Source organism: Ursus americanus, chromosome 24 (genome assembly GCF_024610735.1).
Source record: "Ursus americanus isolate L20-20 chromosome 24, mUrsAme1.1.p, whole genome shotgun sequence".
Classification (NCBI taxonomy): Eukaryota; Metazoa; Chordata; class Mammalia; order Carnivora; family Ursidae; genus Ursus; species Ursus americanus.
Genome location: NC_142150.1, coordinates 46757078 through 46780465, shown reverse-complemented (window position 1 = coordinate 46780465; position 23388 = coordinate 46757078). Strand labels below are relative to the sequence as shown.

The 23388-nt window shown below is 65.2% G+C and overlaps 1 protein-coding gene across 1 annotated transcript in view; it reads left to right on the top strand.

Annotated features, from left to right (window-relative positions):
- The window catches only part of MUC5B (mucin 5B, oligomeric mucus/gel-forming), a 34839-nt gene that overhangs the window by 4211 nt on the left and 7240 nt on the right, over positions 1 to 23388 (top strand). The window contains exons 8-32 of the mRNA XM_087855218.1: positions 721 to 922; positions 1399 to 1524; positions 1632 to 1749; positions 1851 to 1989; positions 2317 to 2427; positions 2670 to 2739; positions 3096 to 3233; positions 3579 to 3743; positions 4072 to 4166; positions 5090 to 5216; positions 5418 to 5673; positions 5984 to 6039; positions 6125 to 6225; positions 6308 to 6459; positions 6758 to 6896; positions 6989 to 7102; positions 7785 to 7964; positions 8396 to 8635; positions 9382 to 9538; positions 9772 to 9900; positions 10000 to 10144; positions 10232 to 10275; positions 10371 to 10568; positions 10761 to 14530; positions 14618 to 23285. Of these exons, the coding sequence (XP_087711344.1) occupies positions 721 to 922; positions 1399 to 1524; positions 1632 to 1749; positions 1851 to 1989; positions 2317 to 2427; positions 2670 to 2739; positions 3096 to 3233; positions 3579 to 3743; positions 4072 to 4166; positions 5090 to 5216; positions 5418 to 5673; positions 5984 to 6039; positions 6125 to 6225; positions 6308 to 6459; positions 6758 to 6896; positions 6989 to 7102; positions 7785 to 7964; positions 8396 to 8635; positions 9382 to 9538; positions 9772 to 9900; positions 10000 to 10144; positions 10232 to 10275; positions 10371 to 10568; positions 10761 to 14530; positions 14618 to 23285 (15640 nt within the window). The remainder of the gene's footprint in view (positions 1 to 720; positions 923 to 1398; positions 1525 to 1631; positions 1750 to 1850; positions 1990 to 2316; positions 2428 to 2669; positions 2740 to 3095; positions 3234 to 3578; positions 3744 to 4071; positions 4167 to 5089; positions 5217 to 5417; positions 5674 to 5983; positions 6040 to 6124; positions 6226 to 6307; positions 6460 to 6757; positions 6897 to 6988; positions 7103 to 7784; positions 7965 to 8395; positions 8636 to 9381; positions 9539 to 9771; positions 9901 to 9999; positions 10145 to 10231; positions 10276 to 10370; positions 10569 to 10760; positions 14531 to 14617; positions 23286 to 23388) is intronic.

The following is a 23388-nucleotide window of genomic DNA, read 5'->3' as shown; positions in this document are numbered from 1 at the left end:
TAGCCCTTGGGTGGCAGAGGACAGGCCTCCACTCTGGAGACACACCCTCTCGCCGACTCCCCTGCACTGACTGCACACATGTTCTGAGCACATGTGCCCTCTGAGTGGGCAAATACGTGTCCGCACACGCACAGTCCTGCCCGTCGTGGGGCACTTGGGAGCCCAGGCGAAGAAGCCCTACAAGGGAGCTGGGAGGACCCCACTTTGAGAATCTATCTGTGAGCCTTAAATCAGGATGTGGAGCTGCAGCCCACCCCCAGCTTGTTGGGGGCGGGGGTGGGGTGCTGGGAAGGAGGAAGGGTTCATCGGTGGGCTGCCTGAGGGCCTCCCCCTTCTCTGACTGGCCTCTGGGGTGGGGGGCACCCTTCCTCGGTGCTCATGCCATGGACAGGTGCATCCTGGAGCCGAGTGCGTGGGGGAGGTGGACTGCACAGTCACGGCTCAGTCCCCAGAGCCAAGCAGAGTCCTGCACCCGGGGTGGCACGTCCACGGTGGTGGAGGGGAAGGATAGGAGGGTGGCCGGCTGGCTGGGCAAGGGATGCACGGGAGGATGGAGGGATGACAGACGGTGGGTAAATGTGTGGGACGGACAGATGGATGGAAGGATAAAAGGAACCTCAAGGGGAGGAAGGGGGTCCCCTGGCTTGGAAAAGTCTGTAGGGCCCGGGGTCCCCCCACATGCACCGAGGGTGGACAGTGCCAAACCTCTGTGCTCCCCAGGAGGGCGTCTGCCACCGCACCCTGCTCGGCCGGGCCTTTGCGCAGTGCAGCACGCTGGTGGACCCCGCCGTGTACGTGGTGGCCTGCACCCAGGACCTGTGTCGCTGCCCCACGTGCCCTTGTGCCACCTTTGCGGAGTACTCCCGCCAGTGTGCCCACGCGGGGGGACAGCCCCGGAACTGGAGGGGCCCGGACCTCTGCCGTGAGTGGTCCCAGACCAGGGCCAGCCCCAGGCCCCACACCCACATGGGGTCCCAGGGGATGGGGGTGGGGGGGACAAGACCCCTGGGCAGGAAATCTGGCATCTGGCTGGGGACCCGGGACAAGGGGAGTCAGTTGGGAGGGTGGACAGGAGAACAGAAGGAATACGCCTGGGGGACCTGGGAGGCCCAGAGGGAGGACCCGGCCTGGGCGCAGCAAGCTGAGCTCACCCCAGAAGCCAGGTGGGCCCAGGGGGGCTGTCCAGGAGGCATTGGGCCCCAGGCTCCCTTGCCTGCCAGAATACAGCTGGGGGCCCGACAGGCGGGGCCCAGCCTCCCAAGATAAGGGGCTCCCTGGGCCCAGCTGTGGCTTTGGGGGACCCCTGATGGCATGTGGAAGGTTGGGAGCAGAGATGGCCTGCCTGTCCACCCTGCACCTGGTGGCTTCCTGGGGCCCAATTGCTGCCTCCCCCTGCAGCCCAGACCTGCCCCCTCAGCACGCAGCACCACGAGTGTGGCTCGCCCTGCACCGACACCTGCTCCAACCCCCAGCGCTCCCAGCTCTGCGAGGACCACTGCGTAGACGGCTGCTTCTGCCCCCCAGGCAGGTCCTCCTGGCCCTTGGGGACTGGCCCCCACCCCCTGGCTGCTCCTGGTCACTGAGGTTCCAACCCCCGACCCGGCCCACTTACGACCCCCCACTGTCCCCAGGCACGGTGCTGGATGACGTCACCCACGGGGGCTGCATGCCCCTGGAGCAGTGCTCCTGCAGCCACGGCGGCCACACCTATGCCCCGGGTGCCTCCTTCACCACCAGCTGCAGCTCCTGGTAGGCCTTCTGGCGCCCTGCCCCCGGCGGGGGGTGGGGTGCATGGGGTGGGGTCTGCCTTCTCCACATCACGCCCCTCTGCTCACGGCCTCCCTTCCCAGCACCTGTTCCGGGGGGCTGTGGCAGTGCCAGGACCTTCCGTGCCCTGGCACCTGCTCTGTCCGGGGTGGGTCACACATCTCCACCTATGACGAGAGGCTCTACGACGTGCATGGGGACTGCAGCTACGTCCTGTCCAAGGTACGGCCCCAGTGGAGTTTGCGGGCTTGTCTGGGGACTCTTCAGGCCCCCTCTGCCCCTGTGCAGGGTCCTTTGATGGTCATCAGAGGGGGTGAGGCCCCCTGGATCTCCTCCTGGGGTCCCATTCCCAAAGGGAAGCCCCTGTGCTCACACTCACGGGGCCAAGGGGCTCCCAGGCCCGGAGACAAGCTGCCTGGAGGTGGCCGCAGGTGTCACAGACCACCGAGGGTCACCATCCGTCTGCACCCACACGGGCAACCCTGGGAACAGGCCTCCCCACGTGTGCCCGCACTGTCCCCTAACGCACTGTGAGCTTTGCCCTGTCAGACCTGTGCAGGCAACGGCTTCAGCGTGCTGGCCGAGCTGCGCAAATGTGGCCTGACGGACAACGAGAACTGCCTCAAATCGCTGGCGCTCAGCGTGAACGGCGGGGACACGGTGAGGCGCCAGCAGGGGTGGGGGGGCGGACACAGGGAAGCTGGCCAGACAGAGGCCTGGAGGACGCAGACTCCAGCTCCCTTCTTAAACGCCACGGCCCCGGCGCAGCCCCCGGCCCTGAGTCCCACGGAGCTGGAGATTCAAGGCCACGGCTCCCCTCCCGGCTCTGCCTCTGCCGGGTGGGCCCCCGGGGAGTGCTCCCTGGCCCCTCCCCCACCGACCTGGCTGCTTCCTCTCCCTAGATCATCCAGATCCAGGCCAACGGCGGGGTGTTCATAAACTCCATCTACACCCAGCTGCCCATATCAGCAGGTACGTGGCCCGGGACGGCTGGGCCACACTGCAGCCAGCCGGCCTGCTCCCAGAGCCCGCACACAGCCGGCTGGGTCCCTTGTTAGTCCTTTGTGGCCTGGGGCAGTTCTGGAAGATGCCATGGTTGGTTTCTTGTCCGCAAGTGGGTTATGGTCCGATCGCAGCCACCGTGGGGACCTGGTGTGGAGCCTCCTGGGGACCAGGACTGGTCACTCCCAACACCGCCCCCTCCCAGGGCCCACCAGACACCTGTCTCCTCCCAGTGCATCCCCAGGGCACCCTCCCCTTCCCCCGGGCTGTCTCAGGAGCAAGGGGGCTCGGTCCGGCCAGACCCTGACTCCGGCCCATCCCCGCAGCCAACATCACTGTCTTCAGGCCCTCCTCCTTCTTCGTCCTGGTGCACACGGGCCTCGGGCTGCAGCTGCAGGTGCAGGTGGTGCCGCTCATGCAGGTGTTCCTCAGGCTGGACCCCTCCTACCACGGACAGACATGCGGTGAGGCCGGCTGCAGGGCTGGAGGGTCTGGTCCCCGGACTCAGCAGCAAGCAGGATGTGCTGGCAGGAAGTAGGGATTGGGCGGGAGCTGCTCCCAGGGCACCCCACATCTGAGCTGCGGCCCCGGGGAGGTGACCGGGGGCAGGGGGTGGAGAGCGAGCCACGCTGTCCTCAGTAGGACAGGCTTTGCACAGGGGCTGACCCTACCAGGGCTTATCTGCAGCTGGCTCTGGAACCAAAATCCTGGGGTGGTCTGCCCTGTGATGGTTTCTAGAGGGACTCAGGGTTAGCGGATGGCCAGGCTGGACTCCCGCTAATGCCCCACCCCTGGGCCCCGGTCCCCAGGCCTGTGCGGGAACTTCAACCAGAACCAGGCCGACGACTTCCGGACCCTCAGCGGCGTGGTGGAGGGCACGGCTGCCGCCTTCGCCAACACCTGGAAGACCCAGGCCGCCTGCCCCAACGTTAAGAACAGCTTCGAGGACCCCTGCTCCCTCAGCGTCGAGAACGGTACTCCCACCCCTGGGGGCCCTCGTTTACCTGGACCGGGCCTGGGAGCCGAAGCCTCCTGTCTCACTGGGCCCTGGGGTGGATGGGGCTGGGGGACCCCGATACCCGGGTGTGCATGCCTGCAGGCATCAGGGCCTGGGGCCCGTCTCTGCGGCGAGTGCCCTGCTGCCCTGTTGGCACAATGGGTCAGCCCCCTATTCCAGCTTAGCTCTCCCAGGGTGGTGGGCCTCCTGGAGTCTGGGTGCAGGAGCGGAGGCTGCTGGGGTGGGCAGACACGGGGGAGGAGGGGTGCAGGTGGTAGCCAGCTAGCTCGCCTTCCCTGTCCCAGAGAACTACGCCCAGCACTGGTGCTCCCTGCTGACTGACCCGGCCGGAGCCTTCTCCCGCTGCCACTCTGTCCTCAACCCCGCGCCCTTCCACTCGGTGAGACCCCTGCCCCACCTGGGAGCTGTGCCCAGCCTCCCCTCGGGGCTTCCCTGGCTCAAGGCCCCCGCCACAGCACGGGCTGGTCAGTCCTCCCCTGGGCCTCCATGGGTGTGGTTGTTGGCGTCACAGAGGGGCACATGCCAGGTCGCTAAAAACTAGAGGAATTGCTTCCATCCCAGTCCTGGAGGACAGAAGTCCAAAAGCAAGGTGTGGGCAGGGCCATGCTCCCTCCTAAGGCTACAGACCCCCTCCTGAGTCTCCCAGCATCTCGGGGATCCAGGTACCCCTGAGCTCGTGACCATGTCACCCCAGGCTCCGCCTCCGAGCCCCGCCCCTGTGTCTGTGTCCGAATTCAGGGCCCATCTCATCTTAATCACATCTGCAAAGACCCTATTTCCAATAAGGTCATTTTCTTAGGCCCTGGAGGTTAGGGCTTCTGCATCTTTTGGGGGAACCCAACCCAACCCACAACAGTTCACTCGTAGGCCACTTTCCCCGAAACTCAAAGCCTGCAGTGAGCGCGAATGCACCCTCAGGGGTGTGTGTCGACAGTGGATGGCCCAGGCCCACCTCTGCCCATGTTGGGGGTGGCACAGCTCCACCCTCTTCACCCCACGTGTGCAGAATGCAGCCAGACCCGGCCTGGTCCCGAGGAGGCCCCTCCTGACCCTGACCTTAGCCCGGCCTCATGCCTTCTTGCTGCCCCTTCCCCGACCCGGCCCACGTGGTCACTTGGTGCGGCGCAAGCTGTCCCTCCCGGGAGCCCTCCACCAGGCCGCTTCCATCTGTCGCTGCCGAGAGCCCTGTTTGCGGCAGATAGCCCAGCCCGGCCGGGCGGGGGTCCCAGGAAGGATGCACAGGGAGAGGAGGGGCCCCGGTGGGCTGAGGTCCCTGACGGCCCCCCGCGGCTCCGTCCCCAGAACTGCATGTTCGACACGTGTAACTGTGAGAAGAGCGAGGACTGCCTGTGCGCGGCCCTGTCCTCCTACGTGCACGCCTGTGCCTCCAAGGGGGTGCTGCTCGGCGGCTGGAGGGACGGCGTGTGCAGTGAGTGTCCCCGGCCCACTCTGGCTGCACTGGGGGTGGGGCCAGGGGCGCTGGGGACCCCGGGGGGGCCCAGCTTCACGCTTCCTCGTCCGGGCCAACTAAGGACCCGGTGTCAGAGGGGAAACTGAGTCTCGAGCTATGTAAACTTCAGCCTGGAGAGGGTCCTCCAGCCACTGACCGGAGCGCTGCCCTCGCCCCCAGCCAAGTATGTGAGCGGCTGCCCCAAGTCCCAGAACTACAGCTACGTGGTGGACGGCTGCCAGCCCACCTGCCGTGCTCTGAGCCAGCTCGACGTCACCTGTGGCATCGACTTCGTGCCTGTGGACGGCTGCGTCTGCCCCTTGGGCACCTTCCTGGACGACTCGGGTGCCTGCGTACCCGCCGACGCCTGTCCCTGCTACTTCCGTGGCTCCGTGGTGGCCCCCGGGGAGGTGGTGCATGACAACGGTGTGCTGTGGTAAGCGGCCAGCGGGGCCCACGCCCCCACCTGCACCACCGTCCCCACCGCCCGTCCTGGGCCCACAACGGTCTCACCCCGTGTCACACCCAAAGATCATGTTGAAACACAGAGGGGCTCCCTGGGAGGGGAGGATGCCGCCTCCCCGACCGAGCGGTGAAGAGGGACCCCTCCCCTGGCCGGGGAGAGGGTTCTGAGGGTCTGGCGCCCAGGCAGGGCGTCTGTGTTGGGCTCTGGGCGGAGCTCTGGGTGGGGTCTACAGGGTGGTGGGCGGGCAGGGGGCCCAGACAGGATGGTCTGTCTCTCGCAGCTCGTGTGCGGGTGGGAAACTGAGTTGCCTAGGAACAGCGGAGCAGAAGAGCTCAGGTAGGGCCTCCTGGCATGCCCGGGGGCAGGGGCGTCTGCGGGCCTGGGGTGGGGCCCCTCCCAGCCCAGCTGCCTCCGTCTGCAGGGTGTGCAGCCCCCATGGTGTACTTGGACTGCGGCAACGCCTCAGCGGGCACGCCCGGGGCCGAGTGTCTCAGGAGCTGCCACACGCTGGATGTGGACTGTGTGAGTGGCCGGGGAGGGCATGCCGCCCCCAGTGTCCCCGGGCACTTGGGGGGATGCGCACTGATGCCGTACCCGTCCACAGTTCAGCACCCACTGCGTGTCTGGCTGCGTCTGCCCCCCGGGGCTGGTGTCGGACGGGAGCGGGGGCTGCGTGGCCGAGGACGACTGCCCCTGTCTGCACAACGAGGCCACCTACAAGCCCGGGGACACCATCAGGGTCGACTGTAACACTTGGTGGGCTGGGCCTCCTCTGCAGGAGGGAGGGAGGCTGGGAGGAGCCGAGGCCTGGCGTTGCCCCCACCCCCGGAAAGCCCTGGGCAGTCCCCTCTGTCCTTGGAAGGTGCCCCCGAGGCCAGGTTGTCAGAGCTGCCACCGGGGCCCGCAGCCCCACCTCACCCCAGGCGCCAAGGGCTTGGAAGCCAGAGACAGGGGGATGGCAGGCCCGTGCCCGCCTCACCCCTTCAATTAGCCCCTCTGGAGAGCGCGGCGGGGCCGGGGCTGGGGGCAAGCAGGCTGTCCGCTGTCCTCACAGCACGTGCAGGAACCGCAAGTGGGAGTGCACCCGCGAGGCCTGCTTGGGCACCTGCGTGGCCTATGGGGGCGGCCACTTCATCACCTTTGATGGGGAGCGCTACAGCTTTGAGGGGAGCTGCGAGTACACACTGGCCCAGGTACACGGGGGCCCCTCCGCGCCCGCCCCCCGCCCCGCTCGGCCCGTCCGCTCCCGCAGCCCTGAGCTCAGCCTGACCCCTCCCCGTCCCAGGACTACTGTGGGGGCAACGGCACCACCAACGGGACCTTCCGCGTGGTCACCGAGAACGTCCCCTGCGGGACCACGGGCGTCACCTGCTCCAAGGCCATCAAGCTGTTCCTGGGGGTGAGCGGGCCACCGGGGGCCCTGTCCCTCTGTCTGCCCTTGGGCTGGATGTCCCGGGACTGCCTGGGCACATGGTCACAGCCAGGGGACCTGAAGCCAGAGAAATGCATTCTCTCTCGGTTCTGAGCTGAGACTCGGGCAGCAGGTGTCCCGGGGGCCGAGTCCCCCGCCAGCCTCCAGGGGGACTCCCTCCTGCCTCCTCCGTGGGCCCGCCCCTTCTCTCCTGTCACAGGGACACACCTGGGTTTGGCATGAGGCCCACCTTAATCCGCACGCACGAGCTCATCCCTCCCTGACTCCCACAGAGACCCTTTCCCCAAACAAGGTCGCACTCGCAGGGGCTGTGAGGTGGACATACCTTTCGGGGGCCCTGTTTTCAGCCCACTCCACTGGGGTGCCCAATTCCAGCAGAGGGAGGTCAGAGTTCACCAGACAGAGAGCCGCACTGCTGGCCGGGGGCATCACCCCAGTGACCTGTGGCCCTGACCTTCCACGTGGCCTCCCCAGGCCCCCGGCACACCCTGCTTGGCCTCCTGCCTCGCGTTCGCTGACAGTGTCGGGAGGCAGCTCACCCTTGACCCCAGCCCTGGGCCTTGGGCCCCTCACCGTCCGTGGGGGCCCTCGACCTGGGCCTTGGGTGGCCCTCAGTCCCTGCACAGCGAGCTGCCTATGCCCTCTGCAGAACTCCGAGCTGGTCCTGCATGAGGGAGCCTACAAGGTGCTGCAGCGGGGACCGGGCCGAGACCCGCCCTACAAGGTCCGGTACACGGGTACCTACCTGACCGTGGAGACCCCCGGCGGCCTAGTGCTGTCCTGGGACCGCAAGACAAGCGTGTTCATCCAACTACGGCAGGACTACAAGGTGAGGGCGGGCCGTGGACCCCTCTGGGCAGGTCAGAGCCCCTCCTCCGAGAGCTGGCCCTGAGGAGGCCGTCTGGCAGCTGACAGTCCCCTGACGGCCAGGGCGAGTCCACTCACAACGCTGACTTCTGGGACGGGCGTGTTGAGGCCAAACCGACCAACAGGCAGAGTCCTGGTTAGAGCGCATTCTAGCCCTCTGGCGTCCCCACTCCATGGGGCCTGCCTGCCCACCTGTCCACCCCCTGCCGCCCACCTGCCTGCCTGCCCCCTGCTCACCTGTCCACGTGCCTGCCTGCCCACCTGCTGACCACAGGGCTCACCGTGCGCCCCGTCCTCCTGCACGTGCATAGGGCACTACCCTGAGCTCCCCCCCGCCAGGCCGGGCTGGGCGCTGTGCCCTGAGCCCCCGGTGCCGCCGTCCCCCGTCTGCAGGGCCGGGTCTGCGGGCTGTGCGGGAACTTTGACGACAACGCGGGCAATGACTTCACCACGCGGAGCCGGTCCGTGGTGGGCAGTGCCCTGGAGTTCGGCAACAGCTGGAAGTTCTCCCCGTCCTGCCCCGACGCCCCGGCCCCCAGGGACCCCTGCACCGCCAACCCGTACCGCAAGTCCTGGGCCCAGAAACAGTGCAGCATCATCAACAGCGCCACCTTCGCCGCCTGCCACTCTCAGGTGGGCTGAGGGGCTGGGCTCTGGCTTGGGCGGGGGGGCACTGGCTGGGGGGGGGGGCGCTGGCAGGCTGGGGCTGCCTCTTCCCCTCCTGGCCAGAACTGGGTCTGGCCTGGGCCGGGCCTCCGAGCTCGGAAGTGACGTGAGTGCCTGCCGGGCGGGAGGTCCAAATGGAGTGCCACGAGCACTGCCCAGGAGTCCCAGCCCGGAGCGTCCCCGCGGCTTTCCTCGACCACTCAGGCCTGTCCCCCTAGAAGCCATATGGACCCCTGGCATCACCTCCCTGTCCTACCCACGTTCCCCAGCCTGCCGGGCCTCTCAAGCTCTGAGGACCGGTGGTTTGCCTCGGAGACTCTTCCCTAAGGTCCTTCCTGTGACCTTCACGAGGACTCCGGGGCCCACTCACAAGCACGGTCTCAGGACCCAGGACCTGCCTGTGCCATGCGGCCGGTTTAGGAGGAAAGGGCTGCTGGCAAACATGTCTTGGGTCCACTCTGGGCTCTGCTGCTCGAGGGAGGAGTGTGGTTGGGAGGCTGCCCCCTTACCCCGAGGACACAGGCAGGGTCACGACACGGCTGCGGGGAGGGCCGTCTGTAGCCACAGACGTGATGCGGGCACGGGGGAAGGTGCCCAGGTGGGTGGGAGTCTCGGATCTCAGACTGCAGATGTGGGTGCCACACACAGCCCGCTCCTGCACTCGGGCGGGCAGTCCCCTGACGGTGCTAAGCGGACCCTCCCGCTCCCCCCAGGTCGACCCCACCAAGTACTACGAGGCCTGCGTGGGCGACGCGTGCGCCTGTGACTCGGGGGGCGACTGTGAGTGTTTCTGCACGGCCGTGGCCGCCTACGCCCAGGCCTGTCGCGACATGGGCGTGTGCGTGTCCTGGCGGACCCCGGACATCTGCCGTGAGTGGGGCTCTGCCGCGGTGGTGAAGGGTGGGTGCAGGGGTGGGGCCCGACCCGCACATGGTAAGCCCGAGACCCTTGGCGCCTAGGTGCCCATGGGCTTGCCCGTGTCTGTGTGCTTACAGACCAGCGGGGCAGGCGGCCACGGGATGGGAGGGCTGGTGAGGGACCGGTGTTCCGAGGGCAGGGCTGGAAGCAAGGGGTGCGCCCTCAGCCTCTCCCTCCACACGCAGCCCTGTTCTGCGACTACTACAACCCCGAGGGCCGGTGCGAGTGGCACTACCAGCCGTGCGGCGCGCCCTGCATGAGGACCTGCCGGAACCCGAGCGGCCGCTGTCTGCACGACCTGCGTGGCCTGGAAGGTGAGGGGGGAGGGACACAGGCAGCGGGGCGGCCACCCCGGGCAGCGCCCAGCACCTGGCCATGAGGGTGAGTCCCCTCCGTGCGCTGTGCCTGCCCAGGCTGCTACCCAAAGTGCCCGCCCAGTGAGCCGTTCTTCAGCGAGGACCAGATGCAGTGCGTGGCCCAGTGCGGCTGCTACGATGAGGACGGGAAGTACCACGACGTGGGCGCGAGGGTCCCCGCAGCAGAGAACTGCCAGAGCTGGTGAATGGGCGGGCGGTGAGTGGGTGGGGGAGCCGGGAGGGGCGCTGGCCGGGCTGGGCCCTCAGCATCCCCTCTCCTCCTCCCCAGTGAATGCACTGCTGGTGGCCTCCGGTGCACGCACAGCCTCGCAGGTAAGGCTGAAGGGTGCCACGTGGGGCTGGGGTCTGGGGTCTGGGGTCTGGGGCTGCGGGCTGTGCGTGAGCCGCGTGCCGGCCCTGTCTCCCAGCCTGCACCTGCGTCTACGAGGGCAGGACCTACCATTACGAAGACGTCATCTACAACACGACCGATGGGCTCGGAGCCTGCCTGACGGCCATCTGCGGACACAACGGAACGATCCTTCGCAGGGCCGTGGAATGTCCTGGAACCCCGTCCACAACACCCTTCGCCTTCACCACCACCGTGGCCCCGCTCGCCACGACAGGTGAGCCTGGCGGACGCGCTGCTGGTCCTGCCTCCCTCTCCCAAGCCCCGACCCCAGGCAGCAGTCCGGGCGGAACGGGAGGTCAGAGCGGGCGTCCTCCGCACGACCGACGGCCCCGGGTCACCCCTGCTCCTGGGCGTGGCTGGCAGGGGTGCAGAGGAGGCTGACGAGGTCCCTGTCCCCCGCGCACAGGCTCAGTCCCCACCGTCTCCACCGTGTGTGTGGTCGAGCTCTGCCTCTGGTCCGACTGGTACGACAGCGGCCCCCCCGAGCCTGGCATGGCAGGTGGAGACTTCGAGACGTTCGTGAGCCTGAGGCAGAGGGGCTACCAGGTGTGCCTGGCCCCGGCGAGCATCGAGTGCCGCGCACAGCAGCTCCCTGACACCCCTCTGCAGCAGCTGGGCCAGAAGGTGGAGTGTGATGTGACCCGGGGGCTGACCTGCCTCAACAGCGAGCAGAGCCCCCCGCTCTGCCACAACTACGAGCTGCGCGTCCTCTGCTGCGACTACCTGCCCTGCGGCACGTCCCCCGGCGCCACCACCCGGCCCGGGCCCGCCCCCACTGTGCAGACCCCGCCTGCGGAGCCCACCACGACAGCGCCCCGGGCACCAAGCAGCTCCCCGGCCTTGGCCACCACCTCCTGCCGGCCCCGGTGTCAGTGGACGGAGTGGTTCGATGAGGACTACCCCAAGTCTGAGGAGGCCGGGGGGGACGTCGAGTCGTACGACAAGATCAGGAGGGCGGGAGGGGCCGTGTGCGAGCGGCCTCTGGACATAGAGTGCCAGGCGGAGAACTTCCCCGGCAGGAGCGCTGAGGAGCTGGGCCAGCGCGTGCACTGTGACGCCGGCTTCGGCCTGGTGTGCAGGAACCATGAGCAGGTGGGCCTGTTCAAGATGTGCTATAACTACCAGATACGCGTGCTCTGCTGCAGCCACAACCACTGCGCGGGGCCCACCACCGAGCCACGGGCGCGGACCACGGCGCACACAACCACGCTGCTGTCGGGGACCACACAGGCCCACACGACTCCCACGGCGACGGGAGCCGAGACCACAACAGGCAGCATCTCCACTGGCCCCCCGTCCAGCCCACGCACGACCCCAGCAAGGACATCTCCGGGAACCCTGGAAACAGCCATAACCGAGGCCTCCACCAGCCAGGGCACAGCCGGCTGTCAGCCCCAGTGCGAGTGGACAGACTGGTTTGACGTGGACTTCCCAACCTCAGGGGTCGAGGGCGGGGACCTGGAGACCTTCGACAACATCAGGGCTGCTGGGGGCACGCTGTGCGAGGAGCCCCAGAAGATCGAGTGCCGCGCGGAGAACTACCCTGAGGTCAGCATCGACCAGATCGGACAGGTGCTCAGCTGCAGCCTGCACAGGGGGCTGGTCTGCAAGAACCAGGACCAGAAGGGGCCTTTCAACATGTGCTTCAACTACAACGTCCGTGTGCTCTGCTGCCACCCGACCCCACACTGCCCCAGCACCACCGCGCCCAGCACCCGCAGCACCGCCACCGGGGCCCCCACGTCTCCAGGGCCAGGAGCCACGACCACAGTGTCCCTCCAGACCCACGCCTCCTCCCCTGGGTCCACCACCCAGACCCTTCCCACCCCTGCCAGGACCACAGAGAGTGTCTCCAGTCCTGGTCCCTCTGCCTCCCTGGGGACCCCGACCACCACCACCAAGCCCAGCTCACCCAGTGCACCCACCACGGTCCCCATGGTGACCTCCAGCACGTGGAAGCCCCCCGTGTCCTTGCCCAGCACGTACACCTTCGGGACCCCACTGGTCTCCACGTCCCCACTGCCCAGCTCCACCACGCACACCCTGGCCACCTCGTCCTCCATGGGCTGCAGCCCACGGTGCACGTGGACACACTGGTTTGACGAGGGCTACCCCATACCGGGCCCGGATGGAGGGGACTTCGAGACCTTCTCGGTTTTCCGCGCAGCGGGGTACAACTTCTGCCAGCACCCCCAGGACATCCAGTGCCGATCGGAGAAGGCGCCGGACGCACGTCTGGAGGACTTGGGGCAGGTGGTCCAGTGCAACGTGAGCTTTGGGCTGGTGTGCCGTAACCGCGAGCAGCCGGGGCCCCTGCACTACTGCCACAACTACCACGTGCGTGTGCTCTGCTGCGAGGACGACAGCCACTGCGCCAGCTCCACCGCCCCCGCGCCTACCACGCCGTCCCCAGTGACGCCCACCACGCAGGCCACCACGCGGGCCACCAGTACATTCCACTCCGTGCCCGTCACCCAGGTCTCCACGGCCTCCACGCTCCATCTCCGCGGCAGTGAGTCCCCACCCTGGCATCCTGAGACCTCGTCCGGACTCCCCAGCGCCGTGCCCAGCACAGCCCCGGCCGCCTCCAGCACAGGGGCCAGCCCTGGCACCTCGCTGTCACCCCCCACGCCCGAGGCCACCAGCTCTCCGCCCGGCACCACCTTGGGCCTCTCCACGGCTGCCTCCAGGGCCACGGCACCCACGGGCAAGACCGAGACCTCCCTACCTGTCACCTCCAGCCACACACAGGCCCCCACGTCCCCAGTGGCCGGGTCCACGGCCTGTGAACCCCGCTGCGCCTGGTCGGACTGGCTAGACGAGAGCTACCCGGTGCCGGGGGCCTTGGGTGGGGACTTCGAGACCTACGCCAACATCCGGGCTGCGGGCAAAGCCATCTGCAAGCGGCCGCTGCAGCTGCAGTGCCGGGCGGAGGTGTGGCCAGAGATGCCGCTGCAGGAGCTGGGCCAGGTGGTGCAGTGCAGCCGGGAGGAGGGCCTGGTGTGCCGCAATCAGGACCAGGGTGGCCCGTTCAGCATGTGCTTCAACTACCAGATCCGCGTGCTCTGCTGTGAGGACTACAGCCACTGCGCCAGCACCCTGGCCACCACTGCGGTCAGCTCACAGGGCACCAGCCCGGCTTTGACCCCTGTGCTGCCCACCAGCACCACGGCCTGGACGGCCACGGCCCCCATTCCTCCGGCCCCTAGCACTGGCCAGACTGCGGCCACCCCCACATGCCAGCCCACCTGCCGCTGGACTGAATGGCTGGACAGTGACCAGCCCCTGCCCGGCCGCTATGGGGGCGACATTGAGACCTACTACCACATCCGGGACGCCGGCAACCAGATGTGTGCGGAGCCCGAGGCCATTGAGTGCCAGGCTGTGCTCTACCCAGACGTGCCGTTGTGGCAGCTGGGCCAGGACGTGCGCTGTGACGTGAATTACGGGCTCATCTGCAGGAACTACTGGCAGACAGGGGGCCGCACCTGCCTCAACTTCCATATCCGCGTGCTCTGCTGTGAGGACGACAGCCACTGCGTGAGCTCGGCCACCACGGAGCCTACAACGACCAGCATCAGCACAGGACAAAGGTCATCGGGGGTCACAGGGCTGCAGACCACGGCAACCCAGCCCTCTTCCCCAGGGACCACTCAGACAAGCCCCTTCTCCACCCTGACCACCCTGGAAGTCACCTCCCAGACAGGACCCTCTTCCCCTGGAACCGCTCCGCTGGTCCTTGTCTCCACCACCAGCACCAGCATAAGCCAAACATCATCAGGGGTCACTAAGCTACAGACCACGACCACCCACCCCTCCTCCCCCGTGACCACGCAGACAGTCCCTGTCCCCACCACCCAGACCGTTCCATCCTCTGTCAGGACCACCCAGACAGGACCCTCTTCCCCAGAGACCACCACCAGGGTTTCTGGGCCTACATCTCAGACAGGACCCTCTTCCCCTGGGACCACCACCAGTGTCTCTGGCCCCACCGCTCAGACAGGACCCTCTTCCCCTGGGACCACCCTGTCAGTCACTGGCTCCACCTCCCTGACAGGACACTATTCCCTTGGAACCACTCCACTCGTCCCTGTCTCCACCACCAGCACCAGCGTAAGCCAAACGTCATCAGGGACCCTTAAGCCTCGGACCACGACCACCCAACCCTCCTCCCCCGTGACCACGCAGACAGTCCCTGTCCCCACCACCCAGACCGTTCCATTCTCTGTCAGGACCACCCAGATAGGACCCTCTTCCCCAGAGACCACCACCAGGGTTTCTGGGCCTACATCTCAGACGGGACCCTCTTCCCCTGGGACCACCCTGTCAGTCACTGGCTCCACCTCCCAGTCAGGACCCTCTTCCCCTGGAACCACTCCACTTGTCCCTGTCTCCACCACCAGCACCAGCGTAAGCCAAACGTCCTCAGGGAACCTTAAGCCTCGGGCCACGACCACCCAACCCTCCTCCCCCGTGACCACGCAGACAGTCCCTGTCCCCACCACCCAGATCTTTCCTTCCTCTGCCAGGACCACCCAGACAGGACCCTCTTCTCCAGAGACCACCACCAGTGTCTCTGGCCCCACCGCTCAGACGGGACCCTCTTCCCCTGGGACCACCCTGTCAGTTACTGGCTCCTCCTCCCAGACAGGACCATCTACCCCTGGAACCACTACAGTTGTCACTGTCTCCACCACCAGCACCAGCATTAGCCAAACGTCATCAGGGGTCATTAAGGTACAGACCAAGACCACCCAACCCTCCTCCCCTGTGACCACGCAGACAGTCCATGGCCCCACCACCCAGATCATTCCTTCCTCTGTCAGGACCACCCAGACAGGACCTTCTTCCCCTCGAACCACCACCAGTGTCTCTGGCCCCACCGCTCAGACAGGACCCTCTTCCCCTGAGACCACCCTGTCAGTCACTGGCTCCACCTACCAGTCAGGACCCTCTTCCCCTGGAACCACTCCACTCGTCCCTGTCTCCACCACCAGCACCAGCGTAAGCCAAACGTCATCAGGGACCCTTAAGCCTCGGACCACGACCACACACCCCTCCTCCCCCGAGACCACGCAGACAGTCCATGTCCCCACCACCCAGATCTTTCCTTCCTCTGTCAGGACCACCCAGACAGGACCCTCTTCCCCTCGAACCACCACCAGTGTCTCTGGCCCCACCGCTCAGACAGGACCCTTGTCCCCTGGGACCACCCTGTCAGTCACTGGCTCCACCTCCCAGTCAGGACCCTCTTCCCCTGGAACCACTACAGGGCTCCCTGTCTCCACCAGCAGCACCAGCATAAGCCAGATGTCGTCAGGGGTCACTAAGCTACAGACCACGACCACCCACCCCTCCTCTCCCGAGACCACGCAGACAGTCCCTGTCCCCACCACCCAGATCTTTCCTTCCTCTGTCAGGACGACCCGGACAGGACCCACTTCCCCAGAGACCACCACCAGGGTTTCTGGCCCTACCTCTCAGACAGGACGCTCTTCCCCTGGGACCACCCTGTCGGTCACTGGCTCCACCTCCCAGACAGGACCCTCTTCCCTTGGAACCTCTCCACTCGTCCCTGTCTCCACCACCAGCACCAGCGTAAGCCAAACGTCCTCAGGGACCCTTAAGCCTCGGGCCACAACCACCCAACCCTCCTACCCCGTGACCACGCAGACAGTCCATGTCCCCACCACCCAGATCTTTCCTTCCTCTGTCAGGACCACACAGATAGGACGCTCTTCCCCTCGAACCACCACCAGTGTCTCTGGCCCCACCACTCAGACAGGACCCTTGTCCCCTGGGACCACCCTGTCAGTCACTGGCTCCACCTCCCAGTCAGGACCCTCTTCCCCTGGAACCACTACAGTGCTCCCTGTCTCCACCAGCAGCACCAGCATAAGCCAGATGTCGTCAGGGGTCACTAAGCTACAGACCACGACCACCCACCCCTCCTCTCCCGAGACCACGCAGACATTCCCTGTCCCCACCACCCAGATCTTTCCTTCCTCTGCCAGGACCACCCAGACAGGACCCACTTCCCCAGAGACCACCACCAGGGTTTCTGGCCCTACCTCTCAGACAGGACGCTCTTCCCCTGGGACCACTCTGTCGGTCACTGGCTCCACCTCCCAGACAGGACCCTCTTCCCTTGGAACCTCTCCACTCGTCCCTGTCTCCACCACCAGCACCAGCGTAAGCCAAACGTCCTCAGGGACCCTTAAGCCTCGGGCCACAACCACCCAACCCTCCTACCCCGTGACCACGCAGACAGTCCATGTCCCCACCACCCAGATCTTTCCTTCCTCTGCCAAGACCACCCAGACAGGACCCTCTTCCCCTCGAACCACCACCAGTGTCTCTGTCCCCACCGCTCAGACAGGACCTTTTTCCCCTGAGACCACCCTGTCAGTTACTGGCTCAACCTCACAGACAGGACCCTCTTCCCCTGGAACCTCTCCACTCGTCCCTGTCTCCACCACCAGCACCAGCGTAAGCCAAACGTCATCAGGGACCCTTAAACCTCGGACCATGACCACACACCCCTCCTCCCCCGAGACCACGCAGACAGTCCCTGTCCCCACCACCCAGATCTTTCCTTCCTCTGTCAGGACCACCCAGACAGGACCCTCTTCCCCAGAGACCACCACCAGGGCCTCTGGTGCCACTGCTCAGACAAGACCCTCCTCCCCTGGAACCACCACCAGTGTCTCTGGCCCCACCGTTCAGACAGGACCCTCTTCCCCTGGGACAACCCTGTCGGTGACTGGCTCCACCTCCCAGACAGGACCCTCTTCCACTGGAACCACTCCACTCGTCACTGTCTCCACCACCAGCACCAGCGTAAGCCAAACGTCATCAGGGGTCATTAAGGTACAGACCAAGACTACCCAACCCTCCTCATCCGTGACCACGCAGACAGTCCATGTTCCCACCACCCAGATCTTTCCTTCCTCTGTCAGGACCACCCAGACAGGACCCTCTTCCCCTCGAACCACCACCAGTGTCTCTGTCCCCACCGCTCAGACAGGACCCTCTTCCCCTGAGACCACCCTGTCAGTCACTGGCTCCACCTCCCAGTCAGGACCCTCTTCCCCTGGAACCACTACAGTGCTCCCTGTATCCACCACCAGCACCAGCATAAGCCAGACGTCATCAGGAGTCACTAAGCTACAGACCACGACCACCTACCCCTCCTCCCACGTGACCACGCAGACAATCCCTGTCCCCACCACCCAGATCTTTCCTTCCTCTGCCAGGACCACCCAGACAGGACCCACTTCCCCAGAGACCACCACCAGGGTCTCTGGCCCCACCATTCAGACAAGACCCTCTTCCCCTGGGACCAGTCCACTCAACACTGTCTCCACCACCAGCACCAGCATAAGCCAAACATCATCAGGGGTCGTTAAGGTACAGACCAAGACCACCCAACCCTCCTCCCCTGTGACCACGCAGACAGTCCATGTCCTCACCACCCAGATCCTTCCTTCCTCTGTCAGGACCACCCAGACAGGACCCTCTTCCCATCGAACCACCACCAGTGTCTCTGGCTCCACCGCTCAGACAGGACCCTTGTCCCCTGGGACCACCCTGTCAGTCACTGGCTTCACCTCCCAGTCAGGACCCTCTTCCCCTGTAACCACTACAGTGTTCCCTGTCTCCACCACCAGCACCAGCATAAGCCAGATATCGTCAGGGGTCACTAAGGTACAGACCAGGACCACCCACCCCTCCTCCCCCGAGACCACGCAGACAGTCCATGTCCCCACCACCCAGATCTTTCCTTCCTCTGTAAGGACCACCCAGACAGGACCCACTTCCCCAGAGACCACCACCAGGGTTTCTGGCCCTACCTCTCAGACAGGACCCTCTTCCCCTGGGACCACCCTGTCAGTCACTGGCTCCACCTCCCAGACAGGACCTTCTTCCCCTGGAACCACTCCACTCGTCCCTGTCTCCACCACCAGCACCAGCGTAGGCCAAACGTCATCAGGGACCCTTAAGCCTCGGACCACGACCACACACCCCTCCACCCCTGTGACCATGCAGACAGTCCCTGTCCCCACCACCCAGATCTTTCCTTCCTCTGCCAAGACCACCCAGACAGGACCTTCTTCCCCAGAGACCACCACCAGTGTCTCTGGCACTACCACTCAGACAGGACCCTCTTCCCCTGGGACAACCCTGTCAGTCACTGGCTCCACCTCCCAGACAGGACATTCTTCCCCTGGAACCACTCCACTCATCACTGTCTCCACCACCAGCACCAGCATAAGCCAAACGTCATCAGGGGTCATTAAGGTACAGACCAAGACCACCCAACCCTCCTCCCCCAAGACCACGCAGACAGTCCATGTCCCCACCACCCAGATCTTTCCTTCTTCTACCAGGACCACCCTGACAGGACCCTCTTCCCCAGAGACGACCACCAGGGTTTCTGGCCCTACCTCTCAGACAGGACCCTCTTCCTCTGGGACCACCCTGTCGGTCACTGGCTCCACCTCCCATACAGGACCCTCTTACTCTGGAACCTCTCCACTGGTCACTGTCTCCACCACCAGCACCGGCATAAGCCAAACGTCATCAGGGGTCACTAAGGTACAGACCAAGAGCACCCAACCCTCCTCCCCTGTGACCACGCAGACAGTCCATGTCCCCACCACCCAGATCTTTCCTTCCTCTGTCAGGACCACCCAGACAGGACCCTCCTCCCATCGAACCACCACCAGTGTCTCTGGCCCCACCGCTCAGACAAGACCCTCTTCTCCTGAGACCACCCTGTCAGTCACTGGCTTCACCTCCCAGACAGGACCCACTTCCCCTAGAACCACTACAGTGCTCCCTGTCTCCACCAGCAGCACCAGCATAAGCCAGATGTCGTCAGGGGTCACTAAGCTACAGACCACGACCACCCACCGCTCCTCCCCCGAGACCACACAGACAGTCCATGTCCCCACCACCCATATCTTTCCTTCCTCTGTCAGGACTACCCAGACAGGACCCTCTTCCCCAGAGACCACCACCAGGGTTTCTGGCCCTACCTCTCAGACAGGGCCCTCTTCCCCTGGGTCCACCCTGTCAGTCACTGGCTCCACCTCCCAGACAGAACCCTCTTCCCCTGGAACCACTCCACTCGTCCCTGTCTCCACCACCAGCACCAGCGTAAGCCAAACGTCATCAGGGACCCTTAAGCCTCGGACCACGACCACACACCCCTCCTTCCCTGTGACCACCCAGATAGTCACTGTCCCCACCACCCAGATCTTTCCTTCCTCTGCCAGGACCACCCAGACAGGACCTTCTTCCCCAGAGACCACCACCAGTGTCTCTGGCCCCACTGCTCAGACAGGGCCCTCTTCCCCTGGGACCACCCTGTCAGTTACTGGCTTCACCACCCATACAGGACCCTCTTCCCCTGGAACCACTCCACTCATCACTGTCTCCACCACCAGCAGCAGCATAAGCCAAACGTCATCAGGGGTCGTTAAGGTACAGACCAAGACCACCCAACCCTCCTCCCCCGTAACCACGCGGACAGTCCATGTCCCCACCACCCAGATCTTTCCTTCCTCTGTCAGGACCACCCAGACAGGACCCTCTTCCCCAGAGACCACCACCAGTGTCTCTGGCCCCACCGCTCAGACAGGACCCTCTTCCCCTGAGACCACCCTGTCAGTCACTGGTTCCACCTCCCAGTCAGGACCCTCCTCCCCTGGAACCACTACAGTGCTCCCTGTCTCCACCACCAGCACCAGCAGAAGCCAGAGGTCGTCAGGGGTCACTAAGCTACAGCCCACGACCACCCACCCCTCCTCCCCTGTGACCACGCAGACAGTCCATGTCCCCACCACCCAGATCTTTCCTTCCTCTGTCAGGACCACCCAGACAGGACCTTCTTCCCCAGAGACCACCACCAGGGTTTCTGGCCCTACCTCTCAGACAGTACCCTCTTCCCCAGAGACCACCACCGGGGTTTCTGGCCCTACCTCTCAGACAGGACCCTCTTCCCCTGGGACCACCCTGTCAGTCACTGGCTCCACTTCCCAGACAGGACCCTCTTCCCCTGGAACCACTCCACCAGTCCCTGTCTCCACCACCAGCACCAGCGTAAGCCAAACGTCATCAGGGACCCTTAAGCCTCGGACCACGACCACCCAACCCTCCTCCCCCGTGACCACGCAGACAGTCCCTGTCCCCACCACCCAGATCTTTCCTTCCTCTGTCAGGACCACCCAGACAGGACCTTCTTCCCCAGAGACCACCACCAGGGTTTCTGGCCCTACCTCTCAGAGAGGACCCTCTTCCCCTGGGACCACCTTGTCGGTAACTGGCACCACCTCCCATACAGGACCCTCTTCCCCTGGAACCTCTCCACTCGTCACTGTCTCCACCACCAGCACCAGCATAAGCCAATCGTCATCAGGGGTCATTACGGTACAGACCAAGACGACCCAACCCTCCTCCCCCGTGACCACGCAGACAGTCCATGTTCCCACCACCCAGATCTTTCCTTCCTCTGTCAGGACCACCCATTCAGGACCTTCATCCCCTCGAACCACCACCAGTGTCTCTGGCCCCACCACTCAGACAGGACCCTCTTCCCCTGGGACCACCCTGTCAGTCACTGGCTCCACTACCCAGACAGGACCCGCTTCCCCTGGAACCACTACAGTGTTCCCTGTCTCCACCACCAGCACCAGCATAAGCCAGACGTCATCAGGGGTCACTAAGGTACAGACCACGACCACCCACCTCTCCTCCCCCGAGACCACGCAGACAGTCCCTGTCCCCACCACCCAGATCTTTCCTTCCTCTGTCAGGACCACCCAGACAGGACCCTCTTCCCCAGAGACCACCACCAGGGTTTCTGGCCCTACCTCTCAGACAGGACCCTCTTCCCCTGGGACCACCCTGTCAGTTACTGGCTTCACCACCCATACAGGACCCTCTTCCCCTGGAACCACTCCACTCGTCCCTGTCTCCACCACCAGCACCAGCATAAGCCAAACGTCATTAGGGACCCTTAAGCCTCGGACCACAACCCCACACCCCTCCTCCCCTGTGACAACGCAGACAGTCCCTATCCCCACCACCCAGATCTTACCTTCCTCTGCCAAGACCACCCAGACAGGACCTTCTTCCCCAGAGACCACCACCAGGGTCTCTGGCCCCACTTCTCAGACAAGACCCTCTTTCCCTGGAACCACCACCAGTGTCTCTGGCCCCACCGCTCAGACAGGACCCTCTTCCCCAGAGACCACCCTGTCAGTTACTGGCTCCACCTCCCAGACAGGACCCTCTTCCCCTGGAACCACCCCACTCATCACTGTCTCCACCACCAGCACCAGCATAAGCCAAACGTCATCAGGGGTCATTAAGGTACAGACCAAGACCACCCAACCCTCCTCCCCCGTGACCACGCGGACAGTCCATGTCCCCACCACCCAGATCTTTCCTTCCTCTGTCAGGACCACCCAGACAGGACCCTCTTCCCCTCAAACCACCACCAGTGTCTCTGGCCCCACCACTCAGACAGGACCCTCTTCCCTTGAGACCACCCTGTCAGTCACAGGCTCCACCTCCCAGTCAGGACCCTCTTCCCCTGGAACCACTCCACTTGTCCCTGTCTCCACCACCAGCACCAGCGTAAACCAGACGTCATCAGGGACCCTTAAGCCTCAGACCACGACCACACACCGCTCCTCCCCCGAGACCACGCAGACAGTCCCTGTCCCCACCACCCAGATCTTTCCTTCCTCTGCCAGGGCCACCCAGACAGGACCCTCTTCTCCAGAGACCACCACCAGTGTCTCTGGCCCCACCGCTCAGACGGGACCCTCTTCCCCTGGGACCACCCTGTCAGTTACTGGTTCCACCTCCCAAACAGGACCCTCTTCCCCTGGAACCACTCCGCTGGTCCCTGTCTCCACCACCAGCACCAGCGTAAGCCAAACTTCATCAGGGGTCACTGAACTACAGTCCACAACCACCCACCCCTCCTCCCCCGTGACCACGCAGACAGTCCCTGTCCCCACCACCCAGATCTTTCCTTCCTCTGCCAGGAGCACCCAGACAGGACCCTCTTCTCCAGAGACCACCACCAGGGTCTCTGGCCCTACCTCTCAGACAGGACCCTCTTCTCCTGGGACCTCCCTTACAGTCACTGGCTCCACCTCCCAGACAGGATCCTCTTCTCCTGGGTCCACGTATAGGGTCCCTTTCTCCATCACCCAGACCCTTCCCACCTCTGCCAGGACCACAGAGAGTGTCTCCAGTCCTGGTCCCTCTGCCTCCCTGGGGACCCCGACCACCACCACCAAGCCCAGCTCACCCAGTGCACCCACCACGGTCTCCGTGGTGACCTCCGGCACGTGGAAGCGCCCCGCGTCCTTGCCCAGTACGTACACCTTCGGGACCCCGCTGTTCTCCACGTCCCCACCGCCCAGCTCCACCACGCACACCCTGGCCACCTCGTCCTCCACGGGCTGCAGCCCACGGTGCACGTGGACGGACTGGTTTGACGAGGACTATCCCATACCGGGCCCGGATGGAGGGGACTTCGAGACCTTCTCGGTTTTCCGCGCAGCGGGGTACAACTTCTGCCAGCACCCCCAGGACATCCAGTGCCGATCGGAGAAGGCGCCGGACGCACGTCTGGAGGACTTGGGGCAGGTGGTCCAGTGCAACGTGAGCTTTGGGCTGGTGTGCCGTAACCGCGAGCAGCCGGGGCCCCTGCACTACTGCCACAACTACCACGTGCGTGTGCTCTGCTGCGAGGACGACAGCCACTGCGCCAGCTCCACCGCCCCCGCGCCTACCACGCCGTCCCCAGTGACGCCCACCACGCAGGCCACCACGCGGGCCACCAGTACATTCCACTCCGTGCCCGTCACCCAGGTCTCCACGGCCTCCACGCTCCATCTCCGCGGCAGTGAGTCCCCACCCTGGCATCCTGAGACCTCGTCCGGACTCCCCAGCGCCGTGCCCAGCACAGCCCCGGCCGCCTCCAGCACAGGGGCCAGCCCTGGCACCTC